Source organism: Manis pentadactyla, chromosome 8, assembly GCF_030020395.1.
Source record: "Manis pentadactyla isolate mManPen7 chromosome 8, mManPen7.hap1, whole genome shotgun sequence".
Classification (NCBI taxonomy): domain Eukaryota; kingdom Metazoa; phylum Chordata; class Mammalia; order Pholidota; family Manidae; genus Manis; species Manis pentadactyla.
This window is the reverse complement of record NC_080026.1, coordinates 12802274-12829048: the sequence shown is the minus strand read 5'-3', so window position 1 is coordinate 12829048 and position 26775 is coordinate 12802274. Positions and strand designations below refer to the sequence as shown.

The 26775-nt window shown below is 41.8% G+C and overlaps 1 protein-coding gene across 8 annotated transcripts in view; it reads right to left on the bottom strand.

Moving 5' to 3' along the window:
• Positions 1–11927: 11927 nt before the first annotated feature.
• RBMS1 (RNA binding motif single stranded interacting protein 1) overlaps positions 11928–26775 on the bottom strand; it is a 207667-nt gene continuing 192819 nt past the window's right edge. For 5 of the 8 annotated variants that reach the window (XM_036884257.2, XM_036884255.2, XM_036884258.2 and 2 more), the window contains exons 7-15: positions 25298–25413; positions 24405–24454; positions 24185–24278; positions 21680–21727; positions 20745–20795; positions 17888–17998; positions 16687–16767; positions 15325–15409; positions 11928–14555 (exon numbers count right to left, since the gene is read on the bottom strand). In XM_036884257.2, the coding sequence (XP_036740152.2) occupies positions 15332–15409; positions 16687–16767; positions 17888–17998; positions 20745–20795; positions 21680–21727; positions 24185–24278; positions 24405–24454; positions 25298–25413 (629 nt within the window). In that variant the 3' untranslated portion in view covers positions 11928–14555; positions 15325–15331. The remainder of the gene's footprint in view (positions 14556–15324; positions 15410–16686; positions 16768–17887; positions 17999–20744; positions 20796–21679; positions 21728–24184; positions 24279–24404; positions 24455–25297; positions 25414–26775) is intronic. The other 3 variants (XM_036884259.2, XM_036884262.2, XM_036884263.2) reach the window with 3 other exon arrangements.

Sequence of the window (26775 nt, the reverse complement as noted above, 5' to 3'; positions counted from 1 at the left end):
AATGGCTTTGCTTTTTAAAAAACCAAACACTTCCTCAAACTGAATGATTTTTGTTTAATTTATACATGCTGTTCCACCCTCCCGAGGGCACACTGAAAAGACTAAAAAGAAGAAGCATGTGCTTTAATAGTGCCTGAGTGCCGAGTGTTTTAACTAAGCAGATATACATGAGTAACTCCAGTGGAAGTTGTTCATGCATATCTGAAGCAGAATGTGGCCTTTTGACTTTAGCCTGTTAAACACAAGGAAATTCACAGTTAAAAATCTACTCGTAGCTCTCCAGCCAAGATGGAAATGGCTCTGGCCCCAAAATATGATGGACGAGGCTGCCACGAGGCCTAGTCACCTGTTGGCATTGCAGAGGAGGCGAGGCAGACCCCTGTGATCAAGGTCTCACCTTCACGTTTCAAAGGCCCGATAGATTAAAGTGTGTGCTTCATTCTTTACAGTAAGAAGTCTGGTTCTGCTGGAGCCTGGTGGGGGGAATAAATGACAAATGCCTCCCGGATTGGAGGGTGTTTGGGTGCCCCTGGGAATCATTTCAAAGGCTATCCTGGAAAACTGATCAGGGACCACGGGGCCTTCTTATTCTTCGGGGGAGTGAAGAGAAGGAAACCCCGGTTTGGAGGCCACAGTCGTGTAAAATGGCAGCGTCTGCCCGCTTTGGCCCCCCAGGTGTGGCTTGGGGCCGAGCAGTTTGCGCTTCCATTCAGCTGGAGGGCCTTGGGGCTTAGCAGGTCCCCTGTGAGCTGAGCAGGAGGCTGAATAATGGCATTTAGCCAAACAGAGGCGGGCTCACCTCACTTAGATTACAGGCTCCCATTAGTCTCTAATTAGACCGCCATTTATACTAAGAACAAAACAACAACAAATCACCCGTATTTATTTCACTTATTTATTTCATGATAAGACTGAATGTGAGTAGAGAAAAAGGATGCCTTGTTACTATCACTCAATGACTCCTGTTAGATAATTGCGGAGAAAGGCTGGCTTCTACAAGCATTCAGATAATCTCTAGAGACTTCTATGGGGAGATAGAGCTGCTTTGGTGCATCTCTCAGTGCTGCGAGGGTGATCTGCATTTGCCCTGCCTTTAAGGAGAGAAGCCGGAGGCAGCAGGATGCACTTGCAGAGGTGCAAAGACGTGAAGGTCTCTCCACGGTTCTCTGTTTTGTAACCAGATTTTAATTTTAATCCGCGAGGATCCCTGAAAAAAAAAAAAAATCACAGAAAACAGCTTGGAAGCAGATTGGTTTCAAAATTAAGTAATGATGTCTCCATTCCAGCCATGTGTTTTCTTAGCCTTGTGCCTGGAGGACCAGGCAATAAATAAGCGTATCACCCAGAGCTCTGCCGAGCCGGGCTCTGTCTTGCTGGCGCCATTCGAAAGAAGGCCCGCTGAGCTGAGCTTCAGGGACCATTTCCCCTCGTCCAGTCTAAATGGCTGCTCTCTCTGAAGTGACTGGAGTGCTTTCTGCCACCTCCAAACATAACACACTGTGATAGCACTGGTGTCGAGGCGCCTCCCTCGGGGACGCTCTGGAATGCGGGTGATGCAAGCGTGTCGGGCGCGGAGGGGGCGCCGGGGAGGAGCCCGCCCTCATTTTGCCCTGCGTTGTTTTTGGAAGGCTTCCGTCGGGGTTTTTACTGCTGGGTGGTCCCTTGGGCCTCCCACTACATTCCAAATGTTTCCAAAACTTTCTGAGACGTAGTGGTTCAACAAAAGGAGCATATTTTGTGGCTCAGGCAGGAAGGCTGGGAGGCACTGGCTGTCCCTCCGCGACAGTCCCGTGTCATGCTTTCCCCTTTGGTTTCCTCTGAAGTCAGTTTGAACAGGATAGGATTGTGACACTGAAGTTCTAAGACTCCGGGTACAGGGGATTTTTTTTTTTTTTTTTGCAGCCCCTCAGGCTGCTTTAATGCTCAGTGGTCTCCAAGCTTCTTAGATGGTTCACCAGAATCAGTAAAAGATTTTAAGCTGACACTCCTAATAAGTCAGTACTTGTTACTTCTTTGTAAATAAATATGTGCTATTGAACTAATAGGTTATGTTAAAAACACACAGAGCAAGAAATTTAAAGACAAAACAATATTAAGTACTTAATTTTCTTGATAGTACAAAACAGTTTGCTTTTACTATGCTATCAATGTTGTATGCTCATTTTGTATTTATGTGTGGCTGTACTGAAGATACTTTACCACTATATGATAATGTTCAGAAGTTTGATTCTAAGCGGTTTATTTAGACATCTGGTTTTAGCGACTATCGTGGCAAAAAGCAATGCTGCTACAAAGATAAAGCCATAAGGGCTCCGTTGTCTGTAATCACTGCATCGTGCCTCATACCTCCAGCCACATCCACCATCTATGCAAAGATTCTGCTGAAAGTTGACTGACATTTCCATCTTCCTTAGCATCAATCAATTGCTCTTATAATCTAAAAAGTACTTCCCACTGGCCAAACCCTGAGAAATTCAGAAGGCAAGGAAACCTGATTGAGGCACCATTTTTACAGATGATAGATTAGATAGATGGATAGACAGATGATATAGATATGTTCAAAGCTCTCTGAACTTATGTATTTGAAAGATTCTAAAAAATTTAGAAAAACCCCACTTCCCACTTTTAATAATGTGCATCTATCAGAATTTTTAACAAAGAAAACATTGCACTCAGAAATGAATTAATACAATGGTGGAAACAATTCTAAATGTCCATTTTTCCAGTGTTCTCTCCATAGTATGAATTTCTTTTTTTTCAAAGCAGTCTACCTACTAGTATGATGTCAGCATTACCTTGGCTGGACAGATTCGGTATCTGTTTTTGCAGAACTCACTGCTAGGTTCCTACAGCTTCTTGTCACCATAGGAAATTTCAGAGAACATTTTTATAAAGTAGGGTAGCAAAAGGGTTCCTCTCACCCGAGGAACCATTCTGGTTTGTTTCTGGTAGGAGGATTACATTTTAGAGACAACTCAGGCAAACGGTAAGGGAGACAAGTGGATGGGTCTCATTTCCTGCAAGTAACTTCTGTTTACTCAGAGAGAGCAATGGAAGCGAGTTTAATAAAGGCAGGTAGGGCAGCATAGCAAGGCCTCCGCTAAGCTGGGGCCTGGGAAGGGAGCAGGGACCCACGTGCAGGGAGAGGACTGTGGCTCTAGAAGAGGGCACTTGGTCTGAACCTGTTATTTTGGTAGAAGGAGTGTATTAATTTGCTCAGAAAACCCAAACAAAGTACCATGACTGGGTGGCTTAAATGACAGAAATTTCTTTCCCACAATTCTAGAGACTGGAAGTCCAAGATCAAGGTGTTGGTGGGTTGGCTTCTTCCAAAACGTCTCTCCTTGGCTCATAAATTGCTGCTGTCTCCCTGTGCCTTCACACCATCCGTCCTTGGTGCCTGCATCTGTGTCCAAATTTCCTATTATAAGAACACCAGTTGTATTGGATTAGGGCCTACCTTAATGACCTTATGTTAACTTAATTACCTCCTTAAAGGCCCTATTTCCAAATACAGTCACAGGCTGAGGCACCAGGGGTCAGGACTTCACCTTGTGAATGGGGGCGGGAGGCACAGTTCAGTCCGTGATGGGGACCCTGATGATCCGTGGCCTGCCGGGAGGAAATCTGGGCACCAAACCTTCTTCCATCTTCTCCCCAGCCTACCAAGTGTCTGCAGGTGCCTCACACTGGCCAGTCCCAGAAGAAAGCCAGAGGCGAGGGAGCCTGCTTGATACTGCCTCCCCAGGTGAGTCTCCTAGGTCGCAGAGAGTTATAGAGAGTCATCTGGAGGTGCACACCCAGAATATTCAGCTCGCAGAGCCACTGTGCAGAATTTGGAAAACAGATTTCATTGACCCATAGGGTCGTAAATAATCTAACATAGAAAGAAGGAAAGAGGCAATGATCAGATAAGTCATGCTGTTTGGCATTGTGGATCATGCCAGAGATGCTAGTTTTCAGAGAACTGCTGTTACTAAGCTCAGCTTTGTGGAAAGAGTTTGAATGTCTCGCGCAGCGCTGGTCCTTGTGAGAATTAGAAGATAGCCCCTGCGGGCACATGAGTTGCAGAAAGGTGCCTTCCGCTGGACTGAGTGAGCAGTCCTTCGGGCCCAAGCTGTTGGTGAGGTGCTCATTTGCCCTCCTCAGCCAAACACAGCCTGTGGGACCCTGTGCAGAGACCCTCTTCATGGACTCAGATTCATAGTCAGCTTGGCGTCAGTCCCCCACTTTCAGCCCCTCACTGAGAACAACTGGCAGGATAAATTTTGATGCAGTGTGTCTGCTATACTCTGCAAATGGGCAGCCTCCTGGTTCCACACGGAACAAGTCACTAAGCCATGGTGAAATTTAAATCTGTCACTGGCTTTTTTAAATCAATCAAGCCCCTTGGGTAGACAGTTTCTGTTTGACCTGAACTTAAATAACCATTTGGTCAATCTTCCAACTAACGGGAGTAATATATGTTAATTGAGATAATTGTTCCTTGCTAGCACTTCTGGTGACCCCATTTTAAGAGTTTGGGATTATTGGCGAACGTGAGACTGGAGTACAAGCATAGGATGTTATTTATCCATCACACACACCAACTGCAGCTTACAGCATGAAAGTCGGGCTGTGCGCAACTCTGGGGGCCCGTCCCACAGCTGCCGTGACTCGTGTGGTCCTTCTGGCAAGTTTGGGGCAGATGGCAGTATAGCATTCTAAGAATGGGGTACCTCCTCTGTCCCCAGTGCTATAAAGTCTGGGTGAGTGGCAGATTTGGTACCCACGTGTGAGGACATCCCCTGGGCACTTGAGGGCCTGGGGAACAGAAGGGCCCAGTGATGGCAGAGACATGGTCCCAACTTCTCCAAACAGCTACGAGGGGCACGCAAGGGCACCTGCTCAGCCTCTGCTGCAGATTAACGCCCAGATGCACCGCCACGTGCCCCAGCCTCTCAGGTTCTCTTGGCACATGAGGAGTGACAGGGCAGAGAGAGAACATTCCACCCTCCACTCAGACGGTGGCCACATGGGGCTCCTGCAGCAATTCTTTGGGCTCAAAGGGCTGAGACTGTGAGAGACCAGCGACAGCCCCTGCCAGGCAGAGAGGAGGAGACACCACGTGGATGGGGAGTGGGGCTGGCCCAGAGCAGCCTGGGCATTTCCACAGTTGCCGTGGATGGCACGAAGCCACGCACACAACCCCCGGGGCGTCAGCGCTCCCTGACCATGAACAGGGGCCTTGCTCAGTCAAGCCCGGCACCTTCTTTTCAGGAGAAGGGAGGGGAGCTCTTTTTCAGTGTTCGTAGTGGCAAGTCCTTACGACCCTACACGGGAAGCCATTTATTCTAATTATACCCTTGGCCTAGCACCTCCCCCTTGCCAGGCAGGCTGGGCCCCCTCATCTGTGGTTCCTTGTCCTCATGGTTGATCTTGGCCAATACTCCACCCACTGGGCTCCTACTCTTGTTTGTTTTTAATCTTAGTAGAGAGATTTTTTTTGCTAGAAAGACAGTTTTTCATCTAACCTTAGGACGATTACCACTTTTTAAACATTGGGCATTATCTTATAAAACGGGAGGTAGACATACCCCGTGACCCAGCAGGTCCACTCCCGGGCGTACACCCTGCAGAAATACATGCACACATGCCCCAAGTGGACATGTGCAAGCATTTTTGTCAGCATGTTCATAACAGCCAGAAACTGGAAAGTGTTTCCAGGTATCTCAACAATAAAGTGAATACACTTTGGTAGATTTATACCATGAAATGCCATACAATGATAAAAGTAAACAAATTACAGCTATGCAAAACCACACAATTAAATCTTAAAGACATAACATCAAGTGAAATAAGCCAGACATTACAATATATTTAATGCGTGACTCCATTTATATTAAGTTCAAATATAGGCAAAATGAAACTTTAGGTTTTAGGAATGCATGTCCAGGTGGTAACATCATAAAGAAAAGCAAGGAAGTAAGTCCTATAAATTTTGTGTAGTGTTTACCTGCTGAGCCAAAGAAGCGTTTAAGATTGCAAAGAGGCCCTGTGGGGTGTTCTATTTCTCACCTTGGGTGGAAGTCAACGGGTGCTTATTTTGCAACACTACTTTGACACTTCTATGTTTTCTGCACTTCTATAAACTTGTATTTTTAAATAGTTAAAAAGAAAATAGTTCTTCATTGCTTAATTGTTCTCAGGAAGATCAGGTACTGAGTGGAATCTTAAAAGGTAAATATGAGATATCCATGCGGAAGAGGCCATTCTAGAGTGAGACAAGGAGGGGCAAAGTGGAGAGTATAGGATTCTCCCGAGATTTTAAAGTTCACCATGGGGTGTGGCTGAAGGTGGGGCCCCAGACAGTGGAAGTGAGGTCATGGGGGAGCCAAGGGCCTAAACTTGGCGCATTTGTGGGTTTCAAGCAGAGGAATGAAATTTCAAGAAGAGGAGGACTGTCAACAGTGACAAATGCAACGAAGAAGTCATTCAGATAAGGACTGGGGGTTCTTTGACTTGGGAATAGGAGGTCCCTGTCCCCACCGGGTGGGAACTGCAATGGAGAGTGGGCAGCAGACGCCAGATTAGATTTTGAAAGGATAAGGTGGAATGGGAGAGGAGTGGCTACAAATATGTTTGGCAGCCCTGACCAATTCTGCAGAGGGCCAGTGGAAGGAAAACACAGATGAGCTGGTTTTGATTGGTGAATTCACTATTTCCCCAGGCCCGTAACAGGTGTAGCTCTTTTTGTTCTTAAAAAACTCAGAGGCATTTACTTCAGAATTAAATCATTGGTTAACTCATTAACTCATGGCTGAGAAATGTGGTAGAGACACTGCCCAGTGCCTCATGCTGGGGGCCTTACACAAGGCTAGCAAATGCTATCTTTGTCTAGAGGATCTGGTAGGCTTTGCTCCCTTCGACAGTAAGAGCTATAGATATGTGAACCTTTCTCCCTTTTCACCTTGGCTGCCAGGACATTCAACATTATTGAAGTTCAGCTATAGGGATGCTGGGGGGCCTTTTGGCTTGCAAGGCTACATTCTGTCTTCTCTTTATCTCTCTTCACTGTTCTCTCAAACCCTCATTTTAAAATTTGTTTATTATATATTGTGCTCCTATAAGTCGTTTTAAACCTTTCTAAAATAAACAGTTATAAAACAAAGATACAGACAGAAGGATCAATGGAAGAGTGAAAGTTGAGGGAAACAGAAACTCTTCTCTTTAAAACAGAACTAGATGTTAGGAAGAAGATCACGCATATAACAAGAATGGAAGAAGTTCCTTCAGTATTTCTTAAGAGAAAGTAAGAGGCCAGGAGGCCAGGAACAATATTCAGTCTTGGGCATGTGTCAAAGCACAACGTGTAACAAAGTGGATATAATGGGATTCCTGCCTAGACGTCTGTGAAGAAAGACGTCTGTAAGAGTTTCCAAGATAGAGTGAAGGGGTCAGAAACTACACAGGTGTCTGCAGATCCAGTCTGGGCATGTGCAGAACAGCTGACCCAGAGTAAGAGAAGTCAAAATGACGTTATTTGGAAAGTATCCTACACCCTGCTTGATTAAAACAAAATAAAATGATACATTCTTGCTACAAATTCCAATATTTTCAGAGCAGGAGTAACAAAGGAACGTCAGCTCTTAGGACATCTGCTCCAAGTCTCATTCTGGCAAGAGCAGAGCTACCAAAGACTTCATTTGTCTGCCTGACAGTTTCATCTCTTAGAAGGCAGAGGGAACAGTGAGGAAAACACTGCTTTGGAATTCTCATCAGTAAAAACGGAGCTGGTTGGTAATGTGGAAATGGCAAGAGGCCCTGGAGAGAGTGTTTACGTCGTCTCAGTTCGTTCCCTCACAGACCTCCCAGAGCTCTTCATTTAGACCATACGTTTGTTACTTCTCTTTGCAATATGTCATGTATATACTTGTGCGTCCCCACAAAGATTAGGACCCATGGGGACCAGGACCACATCATGCCATCTTTGAAGCACTACCTTTCAATGCAAAAAGAATAACCAACTATGTGCTGAATCTGGAATGTAATGAACATATCGTGGCTCGCATCATTTCAGGAGGATCTGACAATAGTCTTTGTTAAAACTCTTTTTTCCCTGATTATAAAATGTTTTCATTATAGAAAAGGGGAAGTTTGGAAAAGGATTAGAGAAAATACAATCTTTCCATAATCTTTCCATCCACAGATAAGCGTTTTGAAGTACTGTCTCATCTTTTACACTTAACTGTTTCTTCATGATTAGGAGCACACAACAGATACGTACACCCTAGCCCATAGAGTATATGTACTATGTACTATGTGCAGGTTAGGTACACCTACAGTTCTGTACTTAACACTTTCCATTCATATTATAACCTGAGTATTTTTCATGCCACTGAAATGTCCTTATTTAAAAATGGTTACATATATTTCATTGCATGCCTTTTTTATAATTAATCATTCTGACAAAAAATAAAACATGGGGATTTTAATTGGCTACAGGCTTTAAGAACTATGATGTGTCCAACAATTCTAAAAGGAAACCCTCTCTCCTGTAACAGAGGATGGGGCTGAGCCTGGGAAAGAGGTGACGCCCCAACTAGCCCCGGGGTTCTGGGTTTTATCCAGAGGCCCCTGCGGTGAGTCGGGAGGGTTAGCTGATGGCAGCGAGTGTGGGGCCAGGGCTGATGAGGAACAATTACAGCTACAAGGAATGTTCAAGCCAGAGAAGCCTCCTGGAGCCAGCAGTTTTCATTTGAGAATTAACTGACTTGCTTCAGTTTTCAAAAATATTTTGTAAATAGTCATATATTAGACATGTTTTGGTGTAGTGGTCTGTGAATTTAAGCCCATGTATTGTTTAACCACCACAATCAGGATATAGAAGAGTTTCATCATCCCCCCCAAACTCCTCCTGCGGCCTTTACCTGCTGGCAATCACGGATACGTCCTGTCGCTGTACTTCAGTGTTTCCAAGAATGGGAAGGACCAACGCATTCTGTAGCATCTCAGTTGGCAGAACGAAGGCTGAGAAGGCTTGCAGACATTCCAAAGATGCTATGTTGCTTTTTTTAAAAATTTTATTTTGGTATGATTAATATACAATTACATGAGCAACATTATGGTTACTAGACTCCCCCCATTATGAAGTCCCCACCACATACCCCATTACAGTCACTGTCCATCAGCGTAGTAAGATGCTATAGAGTCACTACTTGTCTTCTCTGTGCTATATACTGCCTTCCCCGTGCGTTGTCCCCCCGCATTATGTGTGCTAATCGTAATGACCCCTTTTCCCCCTTATCCCTCCCTTCCCACCCAACCTCCCCAGTCCCTTTCCCTTTGGTAACTCTTAGTCCATTCTTGGGTTCTGTGAGTCTGCTGATGTTTTGTTCCTTCAGTTTTTGCTTTGTTCTTATTCTCCACAGATGAGTGAAATCATTTGATACTTGTCTTTTTCTGCCTGGCTTATTTCACTGAGCATGATACCCTCTAGCTCCATCCATGCTGTTCCAAGTGGTAGGATTTATTTTCTTCTTATGGCTGAATAATATTCCATTGTGTATATGTACCATGTCTTTTTATCCATTCATCTACTGATGGACACTTAGGTTGCTTCCATTTCTTAACTATTGTAAATAGTGCTGTGATAAACATAGGGGTGCATATGTCTTTTTGAAATTGGGATCCTACATTCTTAGGGTAAATTCCTAAGAGAGTGGAATTCCTGGGTCAAATGGTATTTCTAATTTGAGTTTTTTGAGAAACCTCCATACTGCTTTCCACAATGGTTGAACTAGTTTAACATTCCCACCAGCAGTGTGGGAGGGCTCCCCTTTCTCCACATCCTTGCCAGCATTTGTTGTTGTCTTTTGGATGGCGGCCATCCTAACTACGTTGGCTTCTTAAGCAAGTCTGAGAGCTGCTCCCAAAAGAGAATACCAGGTGACGTGGGGAGTGTTCCCTCCCAGGAGGTATTTAAGCAGATGAGGGGGCTTCAGGGATACTCAAGGGTCGGAGATACCTGCCGAGTCTCATTTCGTCATCCCTATCTTGTGCAAATGAGCAAAGGAATAACCTGGATTAAACCTCAGTCTCTCAGGGTCATATTTAAAAAACAAAAGAATAATAGCATTAAAATATGTATTTAATCCAGCCACCTGTTCTCAGTTCTGAGCTCAGAGGCGTGCCAGCGCTTTCCTGCGCCTCCGGTCAGGAGGTCTGCCCTCCTCCCCTGCCCCCAGCCCCCCGGGCCAACAGGTCGCCTCGGAGGCCCTCCCCGCGGCGGCGCGGCCGCAGCCCCGGCCCGGCGCCCACCCGGAGAGGTGGATCCGCCCGCAGCGACCCCTGCCAGCCGCGCGCCGGCTCCCCGCCGCCGGGGTCCCCGGGGCCGACCGAGGGGTGGTGACCGCACCGCGCTGCTGCGGGGAAGCGGCTGCCCGGCTCTTCTTACAGCCCAAGCCCCGCTTCCTCCTCCCTGGTCACCCGTGTTACATCTTCGTCGGATCTGTGTGTCGGGGAGGCGGGCGTGGGCGGCCGGGCCCAGACCTGCACGGCAAGGCGGCCGACCTTCTGCTTTCTGGCTCCAGTGGGTTGAGGCACCATCACTCAGACCCGAACACTACTGGGCCCGCTCAGGCTGGGAGGCCCTTCTGGTCAGTTGTTAATCAGTGTGCGTGAAATCAAGAGGAGGTGGAGTTCAGGCCCGACGGGTTCGCCTCGGGCCGCTGCCCATGAAGGGCAGGGATGGCGGGGCGCAGACCGGGTCCTCCGCTCACAGCTGATGTAGAGCGGGGAGTACCTGCCCACGACAGGCAGCAAGCGCCAGGGCTTCTCCCCGCTTCCAAGCCAAGGATTCTGCCTTTGCATGCTGGGTCCCAGCCCATCTCACAGGGGAAATCTTGGCTCCTGATGCCTGGCGCCCCCTCAGCCTTTCAGCAAGGTGGGGCTTGTCCGAAATGCCAGGCAGGTCTTTTTCCCACAGGAGTGGCAATTCTTTCTGAACCACCATCGCTCTAGTTGGCACCTCCCTCTTGGAGAGATGGAAAAGGTGTTCTAGAAAATGTGTTTAATTAATTTCCATGTAAAGGCAGCCACTGGATGTCCCAAGACTCCAGGGACATAAAGCCTTCCTAAATATAAAAAAATGACAAAAAAAAAAAATGCGACAAAGCGTAAGGTGCTTAGCAGCCAGAACAGCACTTCCACTCTGCCTGCATTCCTAGCAGCCGGCATTAGTCTCAATGCGGCCACACTTGCCTCCGCCCAACACTGCTCTCTGGAGCACTGGTTATCATCAGTGTGTTTCCTTTCCTAAAAGAGCCACTGAGCACCGGAGTTCCTTGGTCCTGGCAAATGACGTGCTCGGAAGTCCACTCACCTAGTTCACTGCACAGAAAAAGAATCCTGCACTTCTCAAGTATCTACTCCACCCTGGGTGAAGGGAGTTAAGCCCGGGAAAGTTTTCTATCCCTGCCCATGAATGCTGCACTGGCGCCTCCTACTGGGAACAGTCAACTGAGGTCACTAAGGGAGGCCCCACCGCCATCAAGGCACGGATAAGATTATCCTGAAGTCCCTACCTGTGCTCTTGCTTTCCAGAGATGGGACACTGCTTTTATTCTGTCCTCCTTGCTGGGCAGTGCCACAGTTAAAGAAGGATGGAGGAGAATGGTCTGGCTGTGTTTAAGAACATACCAAAGGTGGGCTTTGGCTGGGATGAAATGTGGCGAGCCGATGGATGGTTGATGTCTCTGGTCCCTGTACAAAGATTTAAATAATCAAAAGAGGAGAGTAGAAAGGTTTTCCCAATTTTTTTAAGGAAATATATCTTGAGTACATCATTGAATCTGAAATATTCTTCACCTTTCAAACCATCTACTGTGCTGAAAAAAAGAGATCAGAAATGTATATATAAAGTCTACTTTAAGAAATGACAGGAAAAATAAAATTTCAGATGTTTTTTATTCAAAGTTTCTCAAAAGAAATAAAACAGAAAAAGCTAACAATCTGATCAAATGTACAGTTCAAAAATGTCTTTTGGCGTTTAACAACAAGTCCTAGGAAAGAAAACTACAGTTACCTTGAACCGGACAAATAAGTTACCACTGGCAAGTTTGTGGCACTAGTAAAACAAAAATAAAAAATTAACTCTCTTGATCATATAGATATCTCTATGAAAATCTTTTTTTTCAATCTGTACAAAAGGTCTTTCTTCATAAATTAATTTTTTTTTATAATTTAATGGCTGTCTACTATGTGATGTTTAACTGATTTTTTTTTTTTTTATGTACAGAGGTTATGTTTCCCAAATCTTACCCAGACGAGTATGGCACTTAGTTCAGACATTTCTAGCAGCAGATTTCCCCTCCCCTCTAACTGAGCTATCAAATTGCTGTCTTAACTAATGCAAAAATATCAAGTAGTGAGAGATCCAGGTTTATAAATGTACTAAGTACAAGGAGGGGGCTGCGTTCAGTCTGGACTTTCACAAAGCAGTAATATTCCAGGGAGCATAGAACCAATAATACCACAACTTTAAAAAAGGAAACAGAAACAAAAACAAAAACACATTTCTTGTATGACTATGTAATTTTCACTAGAATCTACACTTCTCAGAGCAGCAAGGACTTTTGAAACTATGAAATGTCACTGACATCTATAATCAAATACAAGCATAAAATTTAAGAACTAAAAAATACTCGAAAGAAATAACTGCTTAGCCCTAGCTCCTGAGCTAGGAGGATTTGGTCTGTGGAAACAGGGAGGGCCAGCAACCTGTCCCGGCACAAAAGAAAATAGACTCTGAGGTAGATAACTGATCACACACAGTGGACCAGACAAGTACACAGTTTTGGAAGACAACTTAATTTACCATTGCTTTTCAAACATATGCAACTGTCTTAATAAAAGAGCTTTAATAACAGTGAATCATCTTATTATGTCCTAAAGTAGAAATAACTGTGTATTTATGAATCAGGAATTTCATAGTTTCAAAATTGGTTTTTCTTTACACTTAACACTTGTAGTGATGACGTAAAGTGTGGCACTGCTTGGATCCAAATCTTCCTTCATGCTTGTTTGTTTGTGTGTGTGTGTCCATACATCAATTGAAATTATAAAACCTAAATGCAAAGGTACAAAAAAGGCACATTCTTCTAACCGCAAACTGGTCCGGCAAAAATAAAGAGCACAGAAGATGTGATGCTGAGACAAGTTGGAGCTACTGGTTACTGGCTCTTCGGTCTTTGGTGAAGTTACCTTTAAAAGTGCCAAGTAATGTTTATTTCTCAAATTTATGGAATAGAGAGAGCTAGTAGCCAATCGTTTTGCTTCTGTTCGTATCTCAGCTTGTGTTTGAAGAGAAATCCTTACTTTTAGCTTTTGCCATTTAGTTGCAATAGCAACATTTTTCGGTTTGCCAGATCTCGGGCAGAATTCTCGTTCTAAAGCACTATCATTAGTATAAAGGAAGGACGAAACATTCGGTGACTCCCCTCCCCCGCCCCCCACCCCCAGCCCCGACGCTACCGAACACTAATTCTAGAACATCTAGTTTTTTTTTTTCCTGAAAAAAGGCAAAAAAAGACTTTACATTGCATCATACAGCAGATATCCTAAATCAGTCAAACTATCAGAGGAAACTGTTGGCATACAGCCTTTACAAACAATTTACCCTATTAAAAGTTCCCCAGTCAGAAAATGTGTTTCACACAAAACGTTTTTCCCTTCTTGCATTTCACTACCTTACACATTATGTGAAAAAATCATTAAAAACACCTACTACATATTTAAAAAAGCCAAAATTTCAGCAACTTTTATTGACTACCTTTGAAAAGCCCTATGCTGCTGTTTTACAAGGCATAAAATAGACCAGCTCATTTGGTCAAAGCATTCTACATCATTAGTTTGAACTAACTTTTACTGAAACAGCTACAGCATCGAAAGAGTTAAGGCAAACTGGAATTCATAGAAAAAGATCAGACACTTCACACTACGTTGAAAGAAAAACGGAAAGCTAAGAAAAGACACCGACGGCCACACTGAATTACAGCAACACTCGCACTGCAAGCACGGGACACCATGGGTGAAGTCAGACTATTTAAACTTCAGAAAGCCCATTTCATACAGCTGAAAAAAACACAAATTGAACGCAAAATGAACAAAACCGCAAAAATCCGGTCATGCACTTGGATAAGTCTTCGTGGTCTTTGTGCATACCCAGAAAATTGAAGTTTTTTCTCTTCTTTTTTCTTTTTTTTTCCTTTTTTTTTTTTTTTTTTTTGCATCATAACATTTGATAAAAATCTTTTGTTTTGTTTTTGGGTTTTTTTCTTTTTTTTTTTTTTACTAAAATAAACCTGTTCAGGGGAACAGCTACTAGATGAATTTAAGGGTTTTATGCACCTTATAGAACTTATAGCAAAAATAGTTTTAGTTGATTTCATTATAAATAACGTTTTCAAGAACCTGTGCAAAACTGTCAATAATTTCCTAAAGCACAATTGATCAGAAAAATCCATGATTGTTCAGCCTTCACACCCTTCTTCATGTAAGGATACCCTTCTGTACATCTGGAAAAGAAAAATAAAAGACAAATGCTTTTTGTGCATTAGGTATAATGTATTGCAGAGCTCTGTAATCTCTTTCTTGTTTTAAAGATACATGTGTTTGAAAAAGGCTTGCTCATCACTGGTGACAGATCAACGAATACAGACTCTGGAATGAAGGGCTGGCTTTCTATGGCTTGAGTCTGCCTTTCAAGTCTGGTACCTGCAACATACTTTGGCAAGAAGAGTCCAGAAGCTCAGGTGTTCTAAATTTCATGGAGGTATTTGACTATAATCTGCACAGAAAAGTGAAAACCTTAGAGATCTGTGATCCAAGTGAGAGCTGGGAATGAAACCTCTCGATCTAAGGACACTGACATTAAATTCAGAGGCAAGATACTGCTACTACTGTAATGCTAGATTAAGCAAAATCTTATGCTGTTATTTCCCTCAGTTTGTGAGCATTAAAGCAATATTAATGTAGAATACATGTATTGTGGGACATATTTGGTACCTGGTGTTTTCTGATATGTTACAGATTTTTGGGGGATGATGGAAAGGGAGAGAGAGCAGATGTAGATTTGACTTCAGTATAAGGCACTGTTCTTTCTGGACAGAAAACTCAATCTGCAAATGCACAAAACCACTGATATGGACATTTCAGTAACACTGGAGTCCTTGGCCATGATGAGAGAGCAGTGTGACCAAATCCGAGTTATTCTAACACCATTTTGAAGAATCACTGACTTTCCTTGACTTGAACTCTATCATTTCGGACACCCTGCCCTCATACCTCACAGTTACTTATTGGGTTGAAAGGTGTACGGAGAATGGTCGTTAGACGTCTCTACAGCCACCTGCTGCTGCCCACTCGCCTCCTGTAACAAAGCGCAACAGATGAGAGGTGAGCAATGAAATCCAAACTCTGCTTCGCAGGTCTGACTGAGTCCAACATCGTAAGAACAGGCACTCTTTAAAGTCCCCCAGTGTCATGTAGAGCTTTTAAGGCTTATTAGCTCCATAAGTAGTTAAAATGTCTGACAGATCCAAAGAACTTCCCTGCCCCCTGCCAACTTCTACCAGAGTCTCTTGATATCAAGCTACAATTTACTTATCAAACAAATCTCTTACTCCTTCGGGCCAGGTGTGACTTGGGATTCAGTGTTTTCAGATTTTAGAATCTGAAATTTGGTATATATATTCTGTGCATCATAGAATATACCCACTGGGGCCAATGGCTGTACCTTCCAATCAAATGTACTAACAGGTATACACTGGGAGATATCCATATGCATATTAAGTGGGGTAAAGATTTTGTCTTGCACCAGTTCAGGCTGAGTTTTACCACAGGTCAGGTTTTTTGCTAAAGTAGTTACAAAGAGAATTTTTATTTTCAGATTTTTTTGGGTGTTTCATAATCACAGGTAAGGGATCGTGGGTTTTGGTAACCATAGTTGTCCATAATTGCACAAATTTAAATCAGTTGGCAGCCAACAAAATGATATTCAAGAACCCTCCACAAAAATCCAGCCACAGTCCTAAGGCTGTTTCTGGAATTGGAGTCTATGGGATTTGTCTAGAGGATCGGATCGATTGGGTTGATGAATTTCCTTGGAATTTTAAGGGTACTTTACAGGAAAACCCTTTTAATTCAAATGTCAGACTTCTTCCATAACAAGAGCTAATAACAACGTGGCTATACTAAGAGCTTCCAGAAGAAACAGGTATACTTTAATCTTCATTCCTGTTACAGTTTTGAAACATTTTTTTCATGTATCTTAATTATAACTGATTTATGTTTGTAATTATTGTTACTGATATAATCTTTGATACTAGGATTGCAAACTCCAGCTTTATCTTAATTTGCCTGTAAGTATCTTTTCACAGGAGATAAGACAGAGCCTTGAGGGGGTATGAAATGTGCCACAACCTTGGACAATGTATCTCTGGGAGTCCTGGGGGTGTGGTCTGGGTATTGCTATACTTATTTGCATGTATAGTAGATAGTAGCTGAAAATGTTCTAGGTATATACTACCTCTAAGCTCAGTTCTTCATGCAAATGTTTGATTTTTTGATTAACTTTGAGCTCTATCTAATTTACCCATTTCTGACACTACCCAAGGCCAGAACAGCCACTGGATGGTGTGTACCAACCTCTACAGGAACGGCCGCTGTCTGCACGTGTGTGTACTGAGGCAGATAGGCTCCTTGCATAGCTGACGTCGCAGGCAAGTACTGAAAAGGAGGACAGGATCAGGATGGGCAATGAGAAGGCATGTAAAATCCTGAGTACTTCGGGAATTTTGAGGTGGGATGTCAAGTATTTTAAAGGTGCAAAGAAACTAAAAGGGCTACCCCGAAGTTTAATCAGTGCCTATAAATATGTCATATGGAAGGCAAAGTGAATGTTCTCTTCTCCACTTTTTGAATTTGTCAAGAGGAAAATCCCATCTTTCTTTGGTTTTGCTAACAAAGAAGCACACTGGTGAAGATTTTTAAAGTTATCATCCTCAATAATTCAGTATCACCAATATGCTACTTTTATAAGATCTCTCCTCGAAGGACCTCATTATTTTCCAGTGACCCACTGAACTAGTATCTAGAATTGTTTCCATAGGTGGAGACCCAATGGGCAAATGACTTTCACTGCAGATGAGGAAATGAACCCTTGCTTTCCTGGTGCTGATCATCATCCTTTTTCAAAGGCAAGAGAGCTTTCTAGTCGATCTACTTGGATGTGTGTGGCCCAGGTTTAGCCTTCACAAGAATTTGCTGCTGATTTTGAATGTAAGCATGGAAACACACTACCCTTGTTTTTTAAGCTCCACAGATAATGGTCTGAATTATAGCCCTGGCCATCTTAGCATCTAAATGCTACGCATATCAACCCTGGAAGTTAATCTGGTATCAGCTGAACCTCAATACCCCACCCAGTCCCTGGGACCTTGGGGAAATATGTCAATACTAAGCTCATGATTCAGTGTCCCCAGATTCCATAAAAGAAGAAATAAGTGAAGAAACATCTCCTGACTCTTGTCACCATGTATTGCCTTCATCTATTGCTTCATGAGACCAGGTCTACCAATGCAAATGAATGACAGTTATTAAAGCTAGATATGGTCATGCATGGGCACTATATTCTGGTAAAGGAGAAATACCCAAAGAATGGACTTTTAGTTCATCAATTAATCATGAAATATCTGAGTATCCACTATGTGGAAGGCAATGTCAGGGGGGAGAAGGGATTAGCCATCATCTTTGACACCAGAGAGCCTGTACTTGACAGGAAGACACAGGCTGCATTAATTTACCCTCTTCTGTTTGCCAGAACACATGATATTAATTTGCCACCTACTGTTCCGGTGCTGCCTAGTGACAGATGACTCATCTGCTGGGCCAGGGGGCTGATCATCGATGCAGGCTGTAGTGACATGGTGTGCTCCATGGAGGGAGTCAGCACGGCACCCTGGGCAGCCGGAGGTGAGAGCAATGCAAGAGAAACCCAGGGCAGCAGTTAGGGTTCTGTAATCACCTTTGCACAGGAAATGCCTTAGTTTTTTGAGGAATGTGAAACACAAAAATAACCTTCTCTCAAGCTTGCAAATGGTATTGTGAAGAATTTCCCAAAAACCTTCTAGATTGTGCTTCCTAAGACTTTTCTAAGGGCATACTTTACAGAAATCCTGTATTAAACATCTCTCCCTCTACCTTCCCTAAACTATACAGCAACCTTGTCCAGCAGGAGCTCTAATAGGAAATGTAAGCTATTTTTGGCTGGCTAGGGTTACAAAATAGTTTCTTAATTAAAAAAAAAAAAGACGGTGTTTTATGCAGCCACAAACAACATACTGTATTGAATATTACAAAACAGCACTTTGTTTAAAAAATGTTCTGTAGAGATAGTCACCTGATTCAAGATCAGGCTATTAGGATCAAGATCACATTCTTCATTCACTTAAGTGTTTCTCAGAACTTTGAATGACACTTTGGTGTTAGGGGAGGCAAGCAGATTCAGAGATGATTAATAATCCAAGTTCAGATTCTTTTATTTCATTTGAAAAATTTCTGGCCATTAAAAATAAAATTAAATATAGTTAAAAAGCAGAGAGGAGAGGCGAAAAGCAGTCACCCATAAGCGACCCTCCCTTTCATACATGGCGCTGGCTACACCCTGACAAGGGTACTACGGCCCAGATTCCAGCCTCGGCAAGTTGTCACAGAGCTGCAACCAGGGTCCATAAGCAACCTCACCTCCTGCATTCCTGCTCTTCACCTAACAATCTGTTGCATATATTCACCTAGCTTACTGGATAACCATCATTATCATCATTTTTAATGATTACATAATGGTACACTGATTGCATAAATTGAAATTTAATTAAGTCTATTTCTGGATTTTTTGCGTTTTCTTTATCACATATAATGTTTATTCTTATGAATTATACTATTCCTCTCACCCAGTTACCCGAGATGCAATTATTCTGATGCTCTCCACAAATGTTACGTTTTCCGTATCACTGTACCTGACTTATCCCTTAAATATCCAGTTATTTATTGATAATCAGATACGCAACTGATAGCAAGATTGGTATGCAGGCGCCCTGCTGGCTGCTGGCAGAGTCTAAATCTGGGTGGGGAAGGACAAGAATTCTCAGATGGGAAACTCCTGCCTCCTCAAAGACGTTAAACTGAGATATGTGCAGCTTTTCTCTCTTAAAGTTGTCCCTCTCTCTCTATTTATATATATATGCACGTGTACATCAGAGATAGTTAGTTACCAATACATTTTGTAAGAAAAAAAATTTTAACTTTTTAATGTGCATCATCAAAGAGTGTGTGGTAACACGGAAATGACTCAGAAGCCCAGAATATGGTGAAGGAGTTTCCTGCTCCTTTTTCTCATTCATCGGTAGGAGCTACTGTACTAGGAGGCCCCTACATGAGAGGTGAGCTGAGTCCCAGCATTCCAAAACAGGATAGTGCAAAGTGCTGGAGATGTCGATTGTCATGGACATCTGCAGGTATGTGGATTTGTGGGTGTAAATATGTGTGCATGTGGTAAGTGCTATGGGATTGTGGATGGATGTGTGCATATGTATGTTTGCATGCAGAAATGTGTGTATGTTATATGCACAACATTGCCAGCAAGCTCTTTTCATGTGTTAGCAACTAAATACGTTTCATCTGCTTCTTCAAAGTCATCTCAGCAACTCCCTGTTTCGACTTCTCCCTGGATTGTTGTTCCACACACAGTGTGTGACAACATTACACTGCAGGGTCCTCTTGAGAAGGTATGCCAAGAGAAATTCCTGTCTCAGCTTAAGGCCAAGAATAGTGTTTTACCTAAGCAGCTGATCTGTTTTTATCTTACAAGTACTGTGAACTGCATGGCTTATCCGGATTCCCACTTTGCCTGAGTTACTAGAAAGCTTATGCCCAAATATGCGGCTTTCTCACAGCAAGTGTAAAGGTCACTGTGTTGGCATTCTTAGCTCTTTTGGTGATTTTTATTCTCCATCTTTATTTTTCAACTTTTAAAACCCATATTTTAATTCAACAAAGTGGATTTTATGTATCTCTGAAAAACATTAAATACACTAATAAGGTCAAGTGTTAACCCACTCAATTGAAAAACTATAATTTACATATAAGCAGTCACATCACTAAAGAAATTACATTGTTATTTACCAAAGTAGGTGTTACTACTTTAGTATTTATAATTTCTAAGGAGAGGCTAAGTAACACTGACAGAAAAATCTTAGCTCAGTTTTAAATTATATTTGCTATATTTAAACTATATTTGCACTTATTTGCATTCAACAGAATGTAAAAAATGACAGCAGTTTCATCCCAAGTACTTTTAAAAACTCAGCAATTTAAAAACTTTAAATTAAATATAAAATTTTAAAAAACTTAGTCAAATGATCTCTCCCTACAGAACTGGCATAAGGAAGAAAATTGTGCATTGACTCAAATATGATGTATTTTGTGTTTTTACAGATTGTAAATTTAACTTAATGTCAACTACCAATTCATTTTAAGACAAGGGTCAGTGGAAATTTATAATGAACTTGTACATTCTCATACTCCATGCTTAAAATTTCCCAAATCCTATACCATTTTTGGCAAATGGTTTTTAACCCAGAGAACGGTGTTTTAACATATTCATAGCTTATTTACAAACCACAAAACCATTAAGAAGAAAAACTTACTGGGTGCTGTAAGATATATGGTTGAGGTTGCATCCAAGAAGGACTTTGCACCTGCAAAAGGGAGGATTTTGGAAAAAAACCAACAACATTGATTTCCTTTGGAATGCCACTTGTTTCTCTAGAATTCGTTTAATCATGTTAAAATCTATAGAAGGAAAATAAGGAAACAATAATACTATCAATGATTGCAAAGATTAAGGCAGAATTCTTGGCAAACTGGTCACTCTGAATAGGATGAAATGATCATTCAAAACGAAGTTCCATTTGCCCACTCAAGAAGTATTTACTGAGTATCAGGCGCGAGAGAAAAAGGTAAGACATGGGCCCCTCCCTCAGGAAACGTACTGGCTAAGCAGGGAGGTGGACAAGTTAACGAATCAAATAGTGAAAAGGTGTTATAATCAAGTAAGAAGTAGGTGCTTTAGGAATATAAATGAATGAGAATTCCAGCACATTTTATTAAAAACTAAGTATGTGCTTATTTAAAAAGAATAACCAAATTCAATCCCTTTTGGTACCCAGGACATTAGGTTTCAAAAATCTTGCCTGATGGCCAACAATTTCTAGTTAGTGTGGAAAATAAAAATATGAAATTCAGGTTTAGGAAATCAAACTTCAATAACAAAATCTTGATGTCTACCATCAAAAGGGCATCCACACTAGACCCTCAAACTCTGGACTGAGAAATAAGACATGAGAGGCAGATTCTGGGGCAGGAAGGAAAGCATACCCAGTCTGCCACTCAAGAGAAAAAAATATCACACCATTTATTGATGCCCCGAGCTTCCCTGAGGCTTACGTAATTTTTAAAAGAAGCTTCATCTATAATTCTCAACAACAAAACCCTCATGTATCTTATTCCTGCTGCTGACTTGAGAGGTTTTACAGAGAGGGTATGGGGAAGAGTCATGGGGGAAGAATGGATTGAGCTTTACCTTGATAGCAGAGCCCCGATACTTGTTTTCTCTGGTTTCCTTTGCCACCTAAGGCAGACCAAAGTTAGGTGCTTCTGCCTTGTTAACATTTCAGTCATCTGGACTGCAGCCTTGCCCCTTCGGGGGAGGAACAGGTGGATTCTTGCAGATGCCAATTTGTCAAATCCAGTTACGTAAGCATATGGTGGTTTAGTGGAAGGGCCACTCCACCACGAGTGCAAAGCCTTCACTGAACAAATCATGGGGAGGTGAGCAGCTCCCCAGAGACCCCAGTTTGGGCCAGATGCTCCCATTTTTGTATGCTTCAATGGCCTTAATAATCTAAAAGCTTATAGCATTATGGGGTTAGGGAGCTGTGATATACAATCTGATTTTCTTTCTTAAGCAGCAAATTAGCAGCTGCTAATTTCTATTCCTCAATTTTCCCTAACTATAAAATGGGAATAATAATCTATTTCTATGAACTCTTTGCCATTGGAGTTTTTTAGCCTGTTTTGTGTCATGGGTCCCTTTGAAAACCCAATGAAAGAAATAGACCCTTTCCCTGCAACTAATTGCAAATACACAAGCACCATTTTAAAAACAATTCAAGGGAATCACAGACCATTTAAAGTACAATCATCTGATTGTACTGGGGTTAAGAATCAGTCCTGAAGGTTATGGCACTGAATGTGAGGCAAATGGAATGAAATTCCACATGTATCTTAGGGAAACACTGAATGCCCAGGAGAAGAAATCAGGCCTTTGAAATGAAATATTTCCAGTTAAATGTATCAAATCTATTACCAACACTGGTCTATTTTTTTTTTTAATTCTGTGGCAAAAAATGCTCATTGCTTTTAGAACAAGGAGGGAAAAAGAGGTGGTGGGGGAGATGTATTAATGGCTATAGTATCTACAGCAGAATACATTCAAATTAATATGCACGATCTTTCATTTGCCTGAGAATAAGCTTACTTGTTCTGATTTTTAGTGATACACATAAATGGCAGAGGTTTCCAAGTTCAGATAGTCAAGAAAGAAGACTACCTTTTAATATCAGACACAGGCTTGTTAATTATGGAAAATGCACTACAGAAGAGGTTACTGCATCTTATATAGGCAAGGAAAATGTGGAAATCTTAAGTCCAAAATAATTAAAGAGGCATTAAGTGAGTATATGATATGCCTAGCTGACTGAAGCACCAGCGTAAATAACATAACAACCCAGAGAGAGAAAAGAAAATGAGTGACAACTGAGATAAAGGAGGAGAGGAGAACCTAAAGGCTGGGGCAGGCTGTGGGAGTTACTTTAAAACTTCAGGGCTAGTGCACAAACCACTTCCTCTTTGTGGTTCAAAGCTAGTTTTGTTTTTAGACAGAACCACTGTTATGATATTGCTTATAGTGACCAATTAATTATCTTTTTTTTAAAGTATAAGGAATATACTCTTATTAGCCAGCTAATCCTGTATACTAATAATGACAGTGATAACCACAGCTCACGTTTATTGAGTGCTAATGATATGCCAGGTACTGTGCTGAGCTCTTTATATAGATAGACTCATTTAGTTCTTATAACCAACCTTTGAGAGAAAAACTATTATTATCCCCATTTTAAAGATGAGGAAACTGAGGCTTACAAAAGTAAAATAACACAGTTATTAGATATGGTAGTCCCCTAACCCCAGAAATCAGGGCTTCAAAATCTGATTCAGTTGTTTTAAAAACAAGAATACACAAAAGTTTAGTTTCATCACACAGGATCTCAATAGTCAACAAGAGAGAACTATATTTCCCCATGTTTGTACTTGGACTCTGTTATAATGTTCCTGCCTGGGCTGGGCAGTGACCCTGTGAGAGGCGCTCTGATACCGGAGGAGAAATGCATATGTACCCCTGGGTTCGTGGAGAATAGGAGCTAGGCCTGCAATGAAACCACATCAGGATTATAACAAGTGCTTAATGGGATCTTGGTTCTAAGTAGGGAATTTATTTTTGGTAAAGCCTCCTCACAAAATCATCTAAACAGGGAGTTGCTCCCTTTTTTGGCCTTTAATCTTACTGCGTTGCTCATTTAACATTACCTAACAGATACATCTTTACTTGCTAGCATGTTTACTTGATCTTCTTGTTGGTTCTTGCTGAAACACAAAGGCAAAGGGGGCACACCTATTCTGTACTTCACCTGATGGTAATTCTTCAGTTTCAACGTCTGGCACACATGGTGCCCAACAGCAGGGCCCGCTGCTGAGGAGATATTTAGGTTTCTCCCAATTCTAAAATGCTCTGACTTCAAGGACTGACAACTAACAATCACTTTCCCGTGTTTTACGTTCTCCTATACTTAAAAGTGAATCACTCTGTCAAACAAAAAGCAGCTTATTCTAAATTGGGTATCCAACCTGCCTAACATTTGGCTTAAATCTCACAATAAATGTTCAAAATTTTAAGACACATAAAAATGTAGCAGTGATTCATGGCCAGCAAGTTGTCATACTCTTGATGAACCCTAAAGGTACAAACCTGGTAGGCAGACACAGGAGATGCAATATAGGGTGTGATAGAAGTTTGAGTGATCATTCGGTTTGTAGCAATACTGTATGGTGAAGGGTAAAATCTAGAACGAACACAAAAGCCTTTATTGAGTAATCCTTTCAACAGATTAATTCACAGAACAAATGTCTGATATTTCCCACCTTCACATTTTCCCTCAAGCTATTACATATTTATCTTAATGACATACCCGTTCTGTATAGCAGCTGTCGCTGGATCATAAGTAAGTGTCATTCCAGCCTATGGGAAAGAAAAGGAAATAGCAACATTCATCTACAAAGGCATGATTTACAAAGTTTGTGTCTTAAAGTCAGCAATACAAAACAGTGATAGGTTAGTAGAATCTGACAAAATAAGGAGTTTGTTAGACAAAGGTAATTATAAACTCAATATGAGAATTAAGCTGTAGTCGGCACTGTCCCCTATGGTAGTCATTAGTCACTTACAGTTATTTAAAATTAAATGAAAAATGGAGTCCCTCCAGCATACTAGCTGTATTTCAAGTGCTCAAACAGCCACATGTGGCTAGTGGTTATCGCTGGACAGTGCAGACTCTAGGACATTTCTATGGACGGCACTTCTCTAGACATTCTCAAATCAGCATGTTACTTAAAAAAAAATTTTGAAGAAACTAAATATGGGGAAATGGACATCCAAGGATTTTATTAAAAAATTGAGTTTTAATTATTCAAAAGAATTAAGGAAAAATCTCAATATAGTATTATTTTAATAATGATATTCAGGATAACTTCTGCATGATTACAATGAAAACTCTAAGAAACTATGACATTAAAAAAAACTTGTGCATTTCAAATAGCAATTTAAAATGCTCTTTTACTTTAAAAGTAATAAACCAGTAAACATAGCTATTCCCACCATCTATTTGTCCATCTGGCGAATCACCACTGTCTTAGCACCACCATATCCACTGGGAAGATATTTAATGTGACATTATATGGATTTATAAATTAATTTGGGCACCTATTTCAGAGGGGTCGTGTCCAAGTCAAGATGCCGCTTACGTAATTATCCATGTAGGCTGTCATAATTATACATCCACACTAAAGTCAAGAGAGGACTTACAAGTCTCACCTCTCCTTCTCTATGCCATGGTCTTCCATTAGGGATGTATTTGTTTGGGTTCTGTCTCTTCTTCTGTCCTCCATCCGCAAACTTACACAATAAAGGTTCTGTAGGAGCTGAATAAACAGAGGGGAATAATATGAAGCCAAAGTTCTAAGTGTGGGCAGATAACAAAAGTAATTTAATTTCTTTTTTAATAGGAACAGCACTAGTGCTGTAAGGAAACTGACAGAACACTTGAATGCAAAAGTTCACTCAGACCCTTACAAGGTTATCCACTGGTGAAAAATACAGTACAGAAAATAGAATCACTGTTATTTTCAAATCAGAATGTAATGAAAACATGTACAGAATTATTCAGAGGAAGCAAAGTTGCCTTTGATTCACTTCTACACTTCTTTAGGTGTAGACACACTTGTTTTCATTCTGGGCCCTATCTGGCTCTGCCCCTAAATCATCCCCTTCGCCCCTCCCGCTTAAAAATGCACCCTGAGCTTCCCATTGTAAGTCCTCAGTGCAACCTTCCCACCCCCAGTAGAAATAAGTCCCCTTGATACTGCTCACAAGGCATTTTCACTCAGAGTATTTCTAACAATTTAGGAGGGGGTGATTTGTTTGGTGTCTGTTTCCCCCTCTGGAGTGTAAGCTCCTTGGGGACAGTGGCATCTGTTTCGTTCAAGTGCCCAAGCGTCTGGCATGCTGCAGGAGCTTATTACATCTTGGAGGAATCAGTGAATGCACACAGAGAAGTCTCACTGCTTATTTTTGGAGTACAGCATTGCAGACAGTTGTTGTGCAGAAGCTAAAACACCTGCTCACCCTATTTAAAGGTTTTTCTGTGCTTTCAATCATTCCTCTGTATGTTGCTTTACTGTAATATATATCCATGTCATAAAATGATCCAAAGAACAGCTCAAGAAACGAACATAGAAAAGCAAAAGATGCACAGACTGTCTTAGAGGGATACACACTCATCAGTTTTAAGAAAAAGAAGAAAACAAATGGAGACAGCACAGTAGGCCACACAAGACTTTTTCCTTTTTTTTTTTTGCTTTTCTATAATGGAAATAGCAGTGTATTCCTGAAAATTGTACATACTTCTGTGTGTTCCTAGTTAAAGTAATAAAGGCAATCACACCTTCCTGTCTGGTTCGCACATTCTGTCCTTTGTCTACTGTAGATCGTGATTACCACTTTCAAGCTCTGTTTCAAAGTTAAATAACCATGAAGATAAAAATAATACTTGTGGAAAATTTACTCCTTTCTCCTTTGCCTCTTATTACCCTAATTCATCTCTTAGTTTATATCACTGTTACCCACCCACTAATGATAGGGTGAAGGCAATAGTGCCTCTCAACACTTTGCTGCCAAAAACACAACACAACGACAATCCCAACGTTAATTCCTTCTCGGCGAGCTGTCTGGGCTGTTGTTTGGCACTCCTTTCTGCTCTCCCTGGTGTGAACCACTCCAGAGGG